Genomic DNA, 14,047 nt, shown 5'->3' with positions numbered 1-14,047 from the left:
AAAAAAAAAAAAAAAAAAAAAAACTAGGGAAAGAAAACTTTGTCATTCCCCCTACAAAAAAGCAAGGAAAGACAGGCCCCATCATAAGTATTCAAACTAGGACATTTTGGTATCGTTTGAACTCTTGGGGATCTGTGTTACCAAGACTTAAAACTGGATGAATGCTTGCTACACAATCATGAAGAGTTCAGATCCCAGCACCCACATAACAAGCCAGGCGTCCTGTGCACGCTATAACTGCTCTGAGTGGGATGCAAACATGGCTGGCTGGGACTTGCTGGCTTCGAGTCTAGCTGATGAAAACACAAACCCCAGGTTCAGGGAGAGACTCTGTCTCAAAGGAACAGTGAAGAGCGATAGAGGCCACCAGATATCTTCTTCTGGTCTTTCTGTGTGTGCACAGGTGTGTGTGCACCCTACCTCATATGTGTGCATATTCTCCCTCCCTCCCCCCACCCCAATCAATCTTTTTTAAAAGGTGGGTGTGCTAGGTACAGTAGCATATGATTATAATCCTAGCATTTGGGACGCTGAGGTAGGACTGTAAATTGAAAAAACAAAAGTTAATGTAAACCAAGTGGTTATGTTTCACAAAGGTTCCTGATATCTTAATCCCAGAGTTTCCTCTGAAGGACAAGCTCTCCAGCAGTCTCATTCCTCCCTTTGGGCAGGTACTATGTGTCTGTCACATCCAGAGGATGTGTTAAGTGCATTTGAGACTGTGTGATCCTCGTGGCTAAAGGGATTAACTGGTAACAGGCATCTAGGTGAGGAAAACAGATAAAAGAACTTTGCCTTTAGAAGTTGAAGAAGAGGGCTGGAGAGATGGCTCAGCAGTTAAGACTGCTCTTCCGAAGGTCCTGAGTTCAAATCCCAGCAACCACATAGTGGTTCACAACCATCTGTAATGAGATAGGATGCCTTCTTCTGGTGTGTCTGAAAACAGCTACAGTGTACTTACATATAATAAATAAATCTTAAAAAAAAAAGAAAGAAAAGGAAGTTGATGGGGGTGAATGTATCCGCTATAGATTTTCATTTGCTTATTTTATTACTGGGTTTTCTGAGATAGTCTTCCTATGTAGCCAAGGCTGGCCCTTGAATGTAAGTGATATTCATAGGTCAGTCAGATTGCTGGGAACACAGCCATAAGCTACCATGCTTGACAAAGTATCTTTGTAATTTGGTGGAGAAGGGAGACACAGAGGCCAACATGTTTTTTGGTGGCTCAAGGTGCTGGTGACTGAACCCAGGACCTCACACGTGAGTTAGGCAAGTGCTATACCGCTGACCTCCATCTCTAGTCTTCCCCATGCCAAATTAAGAAATATTATGGGAGCCGGGCGTGGTGGCGCACACCTTTAATCCCAGCACTTGGGAGGCAGAGGCAGGTGGATTTCTTGAGTTCGAGGCCAGCCTGGTCTACAGAGTGAGTTCCAGGACAGCCAGGGCTATACAGAGAAACCCTGCCTCAAAAAACCAAAAAAAAAAAAAAAAAAGAAAGAAAAGAAAAGAAGTATTATGGGTAGGGAAGCTCCTTACAATATAATTTTAATTGCAAAATAATCCCAGCTATACATATTAAACTTATTCTGCAGTGATACCCAGCAAATGCCCCTGCATGCTGACTTTGCACATAACAAAGGCATTTTCTATTTACTGAGATACTTCACACTTCTTGTTTTGTGAGTTTTGAAATGGTCTCACTATGTAGCCCAGGTTAGCCTTGAACTTCCTATTCTCCTGGCTCAGTCTCTGCAGTGCTGAGATTTCAGGGGTGGGCTATCACAACTGCTCTCATAATTCTTTCTAATGCTATGCCACCAAGCCACCACCAAGAGGATCCAGCTGGCTGGCAGTGGTGCCCAGTGAGTCCAGGACACAAGGAAAGCTGAACATGTACTCACAACTCCATGTACTCTCTGCTCAGTGACTGCTCCTGCGAAAGCGGTCAGGACTGCCTCTGGAAACTGTCCTGGAGGCTAGGCCCTGCCTGCCCATAGGCTGCAGACATCTCCTGGCTGGAAGTGGGCCTCATACCTACTACAGCCCAGTGTGTGGCACAGGTTGGTTCAAGCCTCAGAGTGTCAGACCACAGGATTAACGTGGGCCAGGTTTCCAACTGTGGGCCTGTTGGAGGCATGCTGTAAAAGTGATGAATGGCTGTCACATTTCCAAGGCTCTGGCTGATTTAGGGAGCTATTGGCAGGCACACTGCTCCCAGTGTGTCAGCCAGTTAATTACTTCCAACTTTATCTTTTTTGTCGGTGCTTCTTGACAAATTGGCTGTTATCTTTTTATTCTGCCACAGCGAGCACTGCCCCTCGTCTGGGGATGCTGAAGGGTTTCCTCCTCTTCCCGCTTCTTCCTATCCAGAGTGAAATGAGGAGCTAGGAGCTTAGAGAGAGACTTGGAAAGAAGCTGATGGAGAGGGTGCCAAAGGTCAACCTGAATGATCTATCTGGATGCAAAACACACTGGGTATTTTGGGTGAAGTCTTATCTTGGCTTCTGGATAGGCAAGATCTGGGACTTGGTCTAGTGAGTGGATGCAGTTGAGAAACAAACGGGTTGGCATGGTATGATCAGGCAGTTTCTACATACACCTTCTGTAAAAGCAATGTGGGCTAACCCTACACCCTGTTAGGGACAGGGCCACATTGTAGGAATACTGATGTCCCTTCTGAGGTCAGAGGAAAAAAGGTTTTTTTTGTTTGTTTGTTTGTTTTTTGATAAGGAGGAAGCTTAGGATAGAGAGGTGGCACACCATACCTGGATAGCAAGACTCACAGGCAGTGAAATGTCCCTCCAAAGCATTTTGGAGGCACCAGTGGTATCACCACTGCAGTACTCCAAGGCCATGGAGATAAACGTCAGAGAGAGGATGTAAGACCCAGAACATGTATTAGAGGAAGCACATGTCCCCCAGAGTCCCACCTCCATCTGACAAGTTCCAGTAAGGTATTCCACCTTGGGCTTCCTGCTAAGTGCCAGATGCAGCTACCATAGCAGACAGACAGACAAGGCCTGTCCTTCACAGAACTTACAGCAGACAGAAAAACAGCAAACCAAAGAAACGGCATGGCGATGAGGACAGGGGAAAGGAGAATGACAGACAGCTGCCAGGCTGGGAGGCAGGGATCACCCCCATGCGATGCCTCCTCCACTCAGGCTCGTCCCTGCATTGTGTATGCGCCATCTCAGATGGCTGCCAGGCTGGGAGGCAGGGATCACCCCCATGCGATGCCTCCAGTCAGGCCCTTGTCCTTGCATTGTATATGCACCATCTATTTTTAAACACATTTCTAGAAGAGGGACATAGGAAAGAATGTCCCTAAGTGCACAGGTAGATGGATATCAGAGGAAAGACATAGTTGGGACTTCCACAAGAAACCACAGGGCAGTGCACTGTCGCTCCCAGGTGCTTCCCATTACACATTCCACTCCCCAGGGCAACTGTCACCAACTTCTAATACAGCCTGCTGTTTTTTTTTTTGTTTTTTTTTTAAGATTTATTTATTTTTATTTTATATGTATCTGTCTGCAGAGATGTCTGTGCACATTCATATACCTACAGAAGTCAGATGAGGGCACTGGAGCCTCTGGAACTGGGGCTGTGAACCACCATATGGATGCTGGGAATCAAACCCTGGTCCTCTGCAGGAGTAACAAGTGCTATTAACCCTTGAGCTGTCTCCCCAGCACTTTGCTTGTTAGTTGCTCAATGCTATGTGAGCACTCAACAGTATGTTTGGTCAGACACACCACGCTGTTGTCTGTATGCCACAGCAGTTTTTCCTTCCTATTGTGGGACAGCTATTCCACTGGTGAGGCAGTGGTTTGCCATGAGACCGCTGGCGGATGTTTGAACAGATCTCAGTGCTTGGTTACTGTGCGTGGCCTTTCTGTGAACTCCCCTGAGTGTGTCTTTCAGAGTGCATGTGCCTGCAAGTCACAGGCTATGCTCAGCTTGGGGAGACATCATGCTGGCTTCACTGTTCAGGGTTCCCTCAGTAGTACAAGAAAACCCAGAAAACTCAGGCGATCTATTTTCCTAACATTTGATATTTTCAGCTTTTCCACCCCTGCTCTTCTGGCTGGTGTGTAGTAGTGCCTTGTTATGGTTGAAATGTGAGTTTCCACGCTGATTCATGAGATGGCAGAGCTTGCACATGTTTATGCGCCTTTCAGATCTCCTCCATCATGAACCCTGGCTTGCTCCCATGCTCTGCTGGGTGGGGACATCTTTATACCCACTGGACCTGGTATACACAAGAGCAGACACTGCGAACACTGCCTGACTTCATACCCCTCACTTAGTCTCTTTCTTTCTTTCTTTCTTTCTTTCTTTCTTTCTTTCTTTCTTTCTTTCTTTCTTTCTTTCTTTCTTTCTTTTCTTTTCTTTTCTTTCCTCCCTCCCTCCCTCCCTCCCTCCTTCCTTCCTTCCTTCCTTCCTTCTTTTTAAACATGAGTATTCTGTCTGTCTGTACACCTGCATGTCAGAAGAGAGCAACAGGTTCCTTTATAATGGTTGCTGGGAACTGAACTCGGACCTCTGGAAAGGTGGTCAGTGCTCTCAGCTGCGGAGCGGTCTCTCCAGTCCTTCCTTTTCTTTCTACCATGCAGCTCTTGCCATGCTGCTACTTGCTGTGTAGTTCAGGTGGTCAAAACCTTACCATCCTTCTGCCTCTGCCCTCTGAGTGCTGGGAGATTAGGACAGTGCCACCACCACTGGCCTGCACACCTTCATGTTTTCCCTGATGCTGGCAGTTTTGGTGTCTGGCTTATCTCATGATGCTGAAGGTAATCCCTTACACCAATGTGTCATGATTTTGCCGTCCACCTCCAGAATTTAAATGTAGAATTGAGATTTCATGTATGGTGTGATGTGAGGGTCAGAATGTGAATGTTCTCTGCCTGGGTGTTAACCGGCTGCTCACTGTGCTCACTGAAAGGCTGACCCATCCCTGCTGCTCTCCTCTGCACTATGGCACTGGAGTCCTAGGGCAGTAGGGTCAGCTAGGATGCTACTTACATGATCATTTGGTCCATGACTTAAACACAGCATCACTGGATAGACATGAGATTACCTTAAAGAGCTCCACAGAGTTTAGCAGACTCTGATGCTGAACACTAATAAACCCCAAGGAACCAACAAAGGCTCTACGGCCCTGCTAAACTAGCTATTCCCTGCGAAAACTAAGAAAGGGCAGGACTAGCACAGTGCCGTCACCCAGTCAGACACTCTGAGAGGGTAGCTCAGAAGAGGTTAGTAACCACCCGATGCCCAAGGAGGCAAAGAGGACAGGAGGTGAGAGGAAACAGACAGTGGTCTATCTGAGCACCTCATGCTTTCCTTCAGAAATGGGAGCCTGCTACGGAACCCCAGCTGCCTGAACAGAAAGCACTTTCTGAGGAGTCAGACACCCATCTGGGAAAGACTCCGAGGGGTCAAGGTAGGCAGAGCTGTGGGACGCACACTATAAAGTCAGACAGAGCTCCTGTCATAAGGACAGAGGGAGCTTTGTACAGTTTTTTTTTTTTTTTTTTTTTGGTTTTTCGAGACAGGGTTTCTCTGTGTAGCCCTGGCTGTCCTGGAACTCACTCTGTAGACCAGGCTGGCCTCGAACTCAAGAAATCTGCCTGCCTCTGTCTCCCAAGTGCTGGGGTTAAAGGCGTGCGCCACCACGCCCGGCTTAGCTTTGTACAGTTTTAGGGTAAAGTTCCATTTTTTTACATGATTTCAGAAGAGCAGTGCCCTTCAATTAAAGGTATAAAAGCTACCATTACCCCGTTTTCTCAGACACCGTGTACGCAGGTATAGGGGGACCAGCATCAAGCTGCAAATCACACTGCAGGCAGAGAGGGAACCTAGCATTCTGATCTGCATTTATTAGGGAGTCTTCTCTCTGAGTTTGAGCCTCAGGTAAAGGTCAGGCCCACTCACTGCTGCCCAGAACCTGACAGAAGTGTGGATGACCAACCCCAGACCACGCCTGGCATGACTTTGACCACTCCTTGTAAATGTTGAATGATGGTTTTAGAAGGAGAATGTGTAAAAAGGAAGACAGCCCCACAGATGCAACCCCCTGATGCCCGAGGGACAGGCTCAGCAGGATTTTGTACAACACCGAGTGATGACCAAGCCCCGGGAAGACTCATCTCAGCCCAGAGAAGCAGGACCTGCAGGAAGCAGCACGGGTACCTTGGCCATGCTCAGCAGCCTCCAGTCCAACTCCTTCTCGTTGCCTCACCCTCAGTCTGTGTTATATAACCTTCAGACAGGAGTTGGGAAAGTCTTCCGCTCTGCCTGTCTGCTGATAGAGCTGAGCCAGTGGCTGGCAGGCCATAATCTAATAGGCGCAACTGGAAACAAGTTCACAGCTCCCGGCTGAGCCCAGACTGTACAGACAAGGAAACAAACATTGCCCTGTCCCCCTCCTCCTCTCCTCTGGCCTAGGTTTATGCTGACTTCACTCAGCAGGCACCTGGCCCTCCCAGATGAGGTGGGAGGGGCTTTAGCACACAGGGCCCTCGTAGGGGTGGAGGTACAGCACCAACAATATTTAAGATGCTGCCTTGGTGGGGTATCCAGACTAAGGAAGGAAAGAGTTCCATTTCAGAAACTCTAGCTTTAAGAAAGCACACAGAGGAAGGAGATCACAGGGAAGGAAAGAAACTGCCAGTGTGGGTCAAAGAAATAAGCTTCCTGCTTCTCCAGGTACAGACTCTAAGAGGAAGAGGCCTGCACACAATGCTGAGGACCACCTGGCTATGCCTTATCCTTGTAGCCTTTGTCAGCCACCCAGTGTGGCTGCAGAAGCCTCATAAACGCAAGACACAGCTCAAAGCAGCCGGCTGCTGTGAGGAAATGAGGGAGCTCAAAGCCCAGGTTGCCAACCTCAGCAGCCTGCTGGGTGAGCTGAGCAGGAAGCAGGAGAGCGACTGGGTCAGCGTGGTCATGCAGGTGATGGAGCTGGAGAGCAGCAGCAAGCACATGGAGTCGCGGCTCAGCACTGCCGAGAGCAAGTACTCTGAGATGAACAACCAGATCGACATCATGCAGCTACAGGCCGCACAGACCGTCACGCAGACCTCGGCAGGTAAGTGCTGTCCCCACACTCCTCATAATGTGCCTGCTCAAGGTTTCCTGGCCCCAGCTCTGCTTCTGGATAGCCTGGTCAACAACTTCAGGGTCTTTTGGGAATGTACGATCTATGATTGCACAAGCTTTGGGTTAGTGATGTCCTGCAAGTTTAGCCAGGACATTTGAAGAAAACTTTTGTATTCAACAAAGGACAGACTCCTCGTGTTTGTCAATTCTGATCTACTTTCTCCCATGGTTGCTAATAAAAATCCTTCCAAATAATAGAGGGAACAAGTAAATGTGATGCTGACATGCTGACCATTTGTGGCTGAAAGGAAGGAAGGCACAGGCAATGAGGTACCTGAGAAAACAACATTCAGTGTTGGCTAACTTGGCACAGATGAGCTAATAAATGAATCGCTACTCAGAAAGATCTAATTTTCTGAGGTTACTGGAAAACATTTGGAATGAGTATATTTTATAGACGAAGCATTTCTTACTAATGCTTTCTGCACAATAAACTAAGTCAAGAAGACATGATTAGCTTCTTGTGAGTAAAACCTTGGCTATCATTGGTTCAAAGAAAACGTTTCGCCGAAAGTTAAGCCTGTTAGCTAATTAAACAAATACAAATGATTTCAGAGCTTGTGCCTCTTGACCCTCAATTTGAAAACAGAAAGTTAGGGGTTCTCATTTACCAAAAAAAAAAAAGAGTCTGGTCATGCCCGCCAGGCCAGATGCAGGGCTGGTACCACTTCTTGTTCCTAGAAGTAGGCTGGGAGGAAGGGCGGGCATCCTCATTCCCCTTCCCCAGCGTGTTCTGCAGAGGAAACAGGCACTTTGGAATCTCCCACTTTCACCTGTGTTCCCCAAGTCTCCAGCCCAGGGGCACCAAGGAAAAAGCCCCAAGACAGTGCTCTGCTAAGAACAGCTGCTTCTTTGAAGCCCCAGGACAGAGCAGCAGCTCAAGGCGATCGTGGAAACTTTCAGATCTGGCCCAAGGGGAAGTGGGGAAACCTCACTTCCTTGACTTATCAAAGTTTCAGGAACGGTCTCAAGTGCTGCTTAGGGTTCTGGTTTTAATTTGAGCACCTAGTGATGTGAGACTGGGGAGGGAGAAGATTTCAAATCTGTCTCCCTTAATCTGAGTCCCAGTTGGCTAGTAGCTGAGAACAACACAAAACCAACTCCCTGAGATACTCAGGAGTTGGCCTCTAGCTGAGGTCCGTCCCAAGAAGCCTGAAGCGTCTCTCAGGGTAGCTGCCACATGCCCTTCGTAGACCATACCATTACTGTTTCTGGAATTCACAGCCTGGCACTACAGCAGGATGTCTTACTTAGACTTAGCCCGAAGCTTCCTGCTTAACGGTCCCTTGGCACAGGTAAAGGATCTCCTTACTCTACTGCCCCATAACCAAGGTGGCCCAAGCATGCCCCTCAGCCCTGATGCCCACTTCTCCACAACGGTACCCCAGGGGAACTACCCACGGGCACCCTGAGGTACAAATCAAGCCTTGGTGTTTCATCCAGCTCAGATGCAGCAGGCATGTCCGTCCAACCTCAAGGCCCAAATCTCTGTTTCCTGTGTCCCCTCACAGATGCCATCTATGACTGTTCTTCCCTGTACCAGAAGAACTACCGAATCTCTGGAGTGTACAAGCTTCCTCCTGATGAGTTCCTGGGCAGCCCCGAGCTAGAGGTGAGGTCACTACTGCACGCCCTACCCTTTGTCCTCCAGCCCTGAAAGGCACGGGGATAACAGGGCTACCTCTGGTCTGTGGAAAGGGAAGTTCAAGAAGCAAGTGTACCCCATGATGGACTATGAGAATACTCAGTTTACGGGCCCTCCCTCCATTCTAGCCCGTTACTATCTGCAGATCATCAGCCAGACATCAGCTGTCCTAGTTCTTTCCAACACAGAACGAGATCAGCTCTCTCTAGGAGAGGAGGGAAGACATTTCAAGGAGACACATGGAAGTACCTGATTTTCCCATTTACATTGTGCTCACACTGCCCGCCATGCCCCACTGACATTAATTCCCAACCTAACCACCACTGTGCCCTGCCTCCACGTTGGGGGCAGTATTTCTGCTGGAGAATACAGGGAGCACAAGGTCCACTGACTTGATAGGTACAGCACATAGCTTGGGAAGTCTGTCCTTAAGCTCCGGCCCCTGCCCTTGCACCTGCCCAGAGGGTCCTCTCTGCTTCAGGTGTTCTGTGACATGGAAACTTCAGGAGGAGGCTGGACCATCATCCAGAGACGCAAGAGTGGCCTTGTCTCCTTCTACCAAGACTGGAGACAGTATAAGCAAGGGTTTGGCAGCATTCGAGGCGACTTCTGGCTGGGGAATGAACACATCCACCGGCTCACCAGGCAGCCAACCCGGCTTCGTGTAGAGCTGGAGGTAAGCTGCAAGGACCCGACTGGCCCAGGTCCACTGCACACATGGTTCAGAGGCATCACCACAGTCTACTCACTATAGGTGTGTTCAGTCAGTGCAGAAATGTTTCTAAAATGTTTCTGTTTTTCTATCTCTAAATGAAGTTAAACTATAGGTGGTTGAGGTCCAGGAAGACCCAGGGCAGAACAGGGTAAACACATAGTTATTGGGATGGAAAACCCCATCTCCTTTGCTCTGGGATCTTGTTAAGTACAAGCCTCAGTGATGGTGTGTGGTGGCCCCTTTAGATGGCTTCAAGCATGATGTCTCCACTCCTAATGCATCTCAGAATGAGATTTAACACAAACCACACATCTGCCCCTTCAGACAGACATGAAGGGTTACAGACAGAACAGTCCAGGCCATACGGGGAGACCAGACCCAAGTTTGCTCTCAGACCTTTGTTTGCTGACTGCTAGCTAACATGGCAACCTGTAATAGTCTTACCAGAGCTCCATCTCTGAAGAAATGGTTAGCCGTGGCGCTCGTGAGAGAGGAAGGGAATGGGGTCTGCAGAAATGAGGTCCTTTATGGTTTCCCTAAGGCTCTGCTCCTCTTTTTCAGGACTGGGAGGGCAACGCACGCTACGCAGAGTATAGCTACTTTGCGCTGGGCAATGAACTGAACAGCTACCGCCTCTTCCTGGGGAACTACAGTGGCAATGTGGGGAAAGACGCCCTCCTCTACCATAACAACACCGTCTTCAGCACCAAGGACAAGGACAATGACAATTGCTTGGACAAGTGTGCACAGCTCCGAAAAGGTGAGACCTGGGTGGCAGGGAGGGATGGGCCCAGTAAGGACAGCAGTGAGCTGCAGATGCGCTGCTGCTGCTCTGGCCGTGTTGTCCCCTTTGCTTTAAGGCTACCCATCAGCCCTAGCCTAGGGAGGACATCCCCAGTCTACTAGCCTCATCTGTCTCTCGCGCCAGGTGGCTACTGGTATAACTGCTGCACGGACTCCAACCTCAATGGTGTGTACTACCGCCTGGGGGAGCACCGGAAACACATGGATGGCATCAGCTGGTATGGCTGGCATGGAGCCAACTATTCCCTCAAACGTGTGGAAATGAAGATCCGCCCGGAAGCCTTCAAGCCCTAACTAAAGAGAAGACTGCTGCAGAGCTGTGAAGACGGACACTGAGGAGGGAGGGCAGCATGGGAAGAGGAGGAGGAGGAGGAGGAGGAGGAAGAGGAGGAGGGGGGGGCACAGGGTAGGAGGGAACAGTTTATCACCCAGGAGCACGATACAACTTTACCTGTGTGAGCACACGCACACACAATAGAACCACACGTGCCAGTGCACACTAGCAGACGGAGCCAGGCAGACCCAGTGAGGCCTGCCATGGTGCCTCAGGGGAGACTGAGTGGTTCCACAGAGCAGCAACTCATCTTGCACAAGCCTGACCTGTGGACAACGGTAACCCTGAGGACACTTAACCCATTTTCCCTAACTGAGGCTTAGATGACACGAGGGAAAAGAACAAATAAAAACCTGGTGTGATTCTCAGTGGAGAGGCCGTGAGAAATGAAAGAAAGCAGGTGACCAAGAAGGGGCTTCCAAGTCTTACCCGAGACACTTCCTGTGTCTATAGTATTTGTTTTGTTTTTCTTTTTGAGACAGGGTCTTTCTATACAGCTCTTGCTGTCCTGGAACTCACTATGTATACCAGGCTGACCTTGAACTCACAGAGATCTACCTGCTTCTGCTTCCCAAGTACAGGGATTAAAGGCATGTACCACCATACCCAGTATATAGAATTTTTAAGACACAAAAATGTGGAGATAGAAAGCAACTGTCCATGTGTCCCTGGAGTCTTAAGCCTTGCTGTCAGAGTCCTGGGGGAGAGAGGAACACTGTACAACATGCTGCGGGTCTGACGTGGCGAGAACACCAGCTGGTGAACACCAGAGGTGAGCACAGCCTCTGGGGGATCACAATACTGCCTTCAAACATCCTCAGTCAAAAACCAAAAGATCCCCTTTAACAAAAATGTCTGGAAAATGAAGGTAGATGGCGCTGTGGTTTAAAAGTTGTGCTGTATATAGAAGCATCTTCCTTGTAAATATAAAATATTGTAATTCCTGTTTTTCAAAATATCTTATTCTTTTACAATAGATACTATCAAAATTTGATGATTTTCTTTTAAATTCTTATTATTACCACTGAGAGCGTGGTGAAAACTGCAGGTGAGAAGTCAGAATGAGTGGTGACCCTGGAGTTTGTTCATGGAAACCAAAGAAGCAGGACCCACCCCCTCAAACACACACACATCCTAAAAACTGGGAAGGGGAGAGGAGAGAGGCAGAAGGGCGAGGGGAGGAGGCAGAGGGAGAGGAGTGGAAAGGGCAGAGGCCACTGCACAGCAGGAGCAGAGCCTGACACTGACAGCTCCACACCAATGCGCTCTCAAAGAGATGTTCTTGCTTCCTCCCTTCACCATAGGGATATCCAGTGTTCTGCCCTTTACACAAAGAACCGTCCTCTAGAGGAAGTCAGTACAAGATAAGCCATGGCTCCCACTTAATAACTTCTGTGACTGTTAGGAATCTCCTTCCCCTCATGAGCATGAACGTTGGGGATTTTCAGACATAAAGTGAGCAAAGAAGCTGCATGAGGTAGGATTCTCAGGGGAGAGCTATTCGAACACAAGCTTCCCTAGGCAGGCAGGAGGCAAGAGAAGGCAATGCCCAGAACCACCAGGCTCGGAGGATGGGGAAACAGGCGGGTGCAGAGGAAGGAGCCCACACAGAAAAACTCATGGTTCTCCTTTCATTTAGTATGATTCCCCATAACCAAAAACTTCTCAGAGATGGCAAGGGGGCGGGGTGTGGTGTGGAGAATGGACAAGACACTCCTAGTTCCTCCATTTCCCAAGCATGCTTTGGTACCGGCTGATGGGTGGACACCAAGTATGGCGCCCCACAGCCTCTCCCCAAAGAGAAGACCGAACCACCAGGAACCAGAAGCAGAGCTGGGTGTTGCTGAGACAAAGGGCATTTTGTTATAACGGGCCCTTCTAGAAATGAACAGGAGTTACACAGAACAGCACTACACAGAGGATGCTCACAAAGACAAGGTTGGGCACTGTGGTGCACCTCTTTAATCCTAGCAGATCTCTACTGAGGCCAGCCTGGTCTACACAAAGAAATCCTGTCTGAAAACCACCACCACCATCACCACCACCACCACCACCACCACAGGTAGACCAACAGACTCTGCCTCAGCATGCTGGATAACTAAGGCGAGTCCCACGGTTGTTGTGCTGCTATGGTCCCTAGAATCCAATTCCTTCTAATCCACTGTCCCCTGAGAAGTGATGACACTTTCTCATCTATGTGAGCTTCAAGGAGCTTATATTGTCTCAACAGTGACCCAGCCTGGAGATTACATGTAGGATTTAATTTGTCCTCAGACTGGTAAGAAATCCAACACATAGGAGACAGACTGAAACAAAGCAGAAAACCCTCCCATATCGGCCTCTGGAGTCCTGAGATTACAGGTGTGCATCAGCACATCTAGCTAAAAAGACAATTTGTTTTTTAAAAACAAAACCAAGGGAAAACTGGTTAAAGTAAGCAAGTGTGTGTATCACTGTAAGCTCTGAGAATAAGTAAATTAACAAGGGGAATATGAGTAGGAAAAAAAAAAATCAACCTATGTATGTGGGGGAGGGGTGTTAACCTTCAGCTTGCTGGGGAGAGGGGCAGGTACTCAGGCAGAGACTTGAGAGGCACGTCCTCAGGAGCACACAGCTGGCACACGACTCAAAGTGCCAGGACCCCAGAGGAGCCAGAGACCTCTCCTCTCTAACTCTGGGGGGACTCTGGGGCAGGTTCCCAACATCAGCTTTGTCCGAGGCTTTCCCTTACAACTTTCTCAGCAAGCTGGGTATGGAGGCATATCTATAATCATAGAATTGAGGCAAGAACACTCTAAGTTCATTCTGTGCTACGTAGGAAGAAATGAAATAACCAAAAAAGATCCAACACCTTCCAGAAGCAATAAAACAACTTGCCCTAGTAAAGATGGCATTCAGTGCAATTCAACTGTTATCGGCAGTGAATGCTGCAGGTGAAGGCAAAGAAGGGGCTGGGAGACCCAGGAGGCGCCTAGTGGGTAGACAGAAGGGGCTGGGAGACCCAGGAGGAGCCTAGGGGGCAGACAGAAGGGGACTGAGCTCCATCAGCTGAACAGGCTTGAGTAGCTTAAAGCGCATGATTCCGTAAGAACGGAATTTACAATTAAAAAACAAAACAAAATTTATCACATCAAACCAACAATCTATTCAACCATTCTATTCTTACTATATCTTTCTGCTAAAAAGTGCATTAGCTTCTGTACTGGATAGTTTTGTGTCAACTTGACACAGCTGGAGTTATCACAGAGAAAGGAGCTTCAGTTGGGGAAATGCCTCCATGAGATCCAGCTGTAAGGCATTTTCTCAATTAGTGATCAAGGGGGGAGGTTCCCTTGTGGGTGGTGCCATCTCTGGGCTGGTAGTCTTGGGTTNNNNA

General features: G+C 48.5%; 2 protein-coding genes across 2 annotated transcripts in view; one reads left to right on the top strand and one right to left on the bottom strand.

The window, feature by feature from the left end:
* Mtor (mechanistic target of rapamycin kinase) overlaps window positions 1–14,047 on the bottom strand; it is a 116,271-nt gene that overhangs the window by 55,490 nt on the left and 46,734 nt on the right. The window lies entirely within an intron of this gene.
* Window positions 6,619–10,660, top strand: Angptl7 (angiopoietin like 7). Its single transcript, XM_021200535.2, has 5 exons — window positions 6,619–7,102; window positions 8,685–8,785; window positions 9,300–9,494; window positions 10,095–10,293; window positions 10,462–10,660. Exons 1-5 carry the CDS (start codon window positions 6,754–6,756, stop codon window positions 10,629–10,631), a joined length of 1,014 nt encoding a protein of 337 aa, XP_021056194.1. The 5' UTR covers window positions 6,619–6,753; the 3' UTR covers window positions 10,632–10,660.

This window comes from Mus pahari, chromosome 6, assembly GCF_900095145.1.
Source record: "Mus pahari chromosome 6, PAHARI_EIJ_v1.1, whole genome shotgun sequence".
Classification (NCBI taxonomy): Eukaryota; Metazoa; Chordata; class Mammalia; order Rodentia; family Muridae; genus Mus; species Mus pahari.
The sequence above is the reverse complement of the archived record's forward strand: the minus strand, read 5'-3'. Positions and strand labels throughout refer to the sequence as shown.

Bases quoted from the DNA above. Each gene is read 5' to 3' on its own strand.
- Angptl7 (XM_021200535.2), top strand. From the start codon at position 6,754: ATGCTGAGGACCACCTGGCTATGCCTTATCCTTGTAGCCTTTGTCAGC. The intron at 7,103-8,684 runs GTAAGTGCTGTC...GTCCCCTCACAG, and splicing joins CGTCACGCAGACCTCGGCAG to ATGCCATCTATGACTGTTCT. The intron at 9,495-10,094 runs GTAAGCTGCAAG...CCTCTTTTTCAG, and splicing joins GGCTTCGTGTAGAGCTGGAG to GACTGGGAGGGCAACGCACG.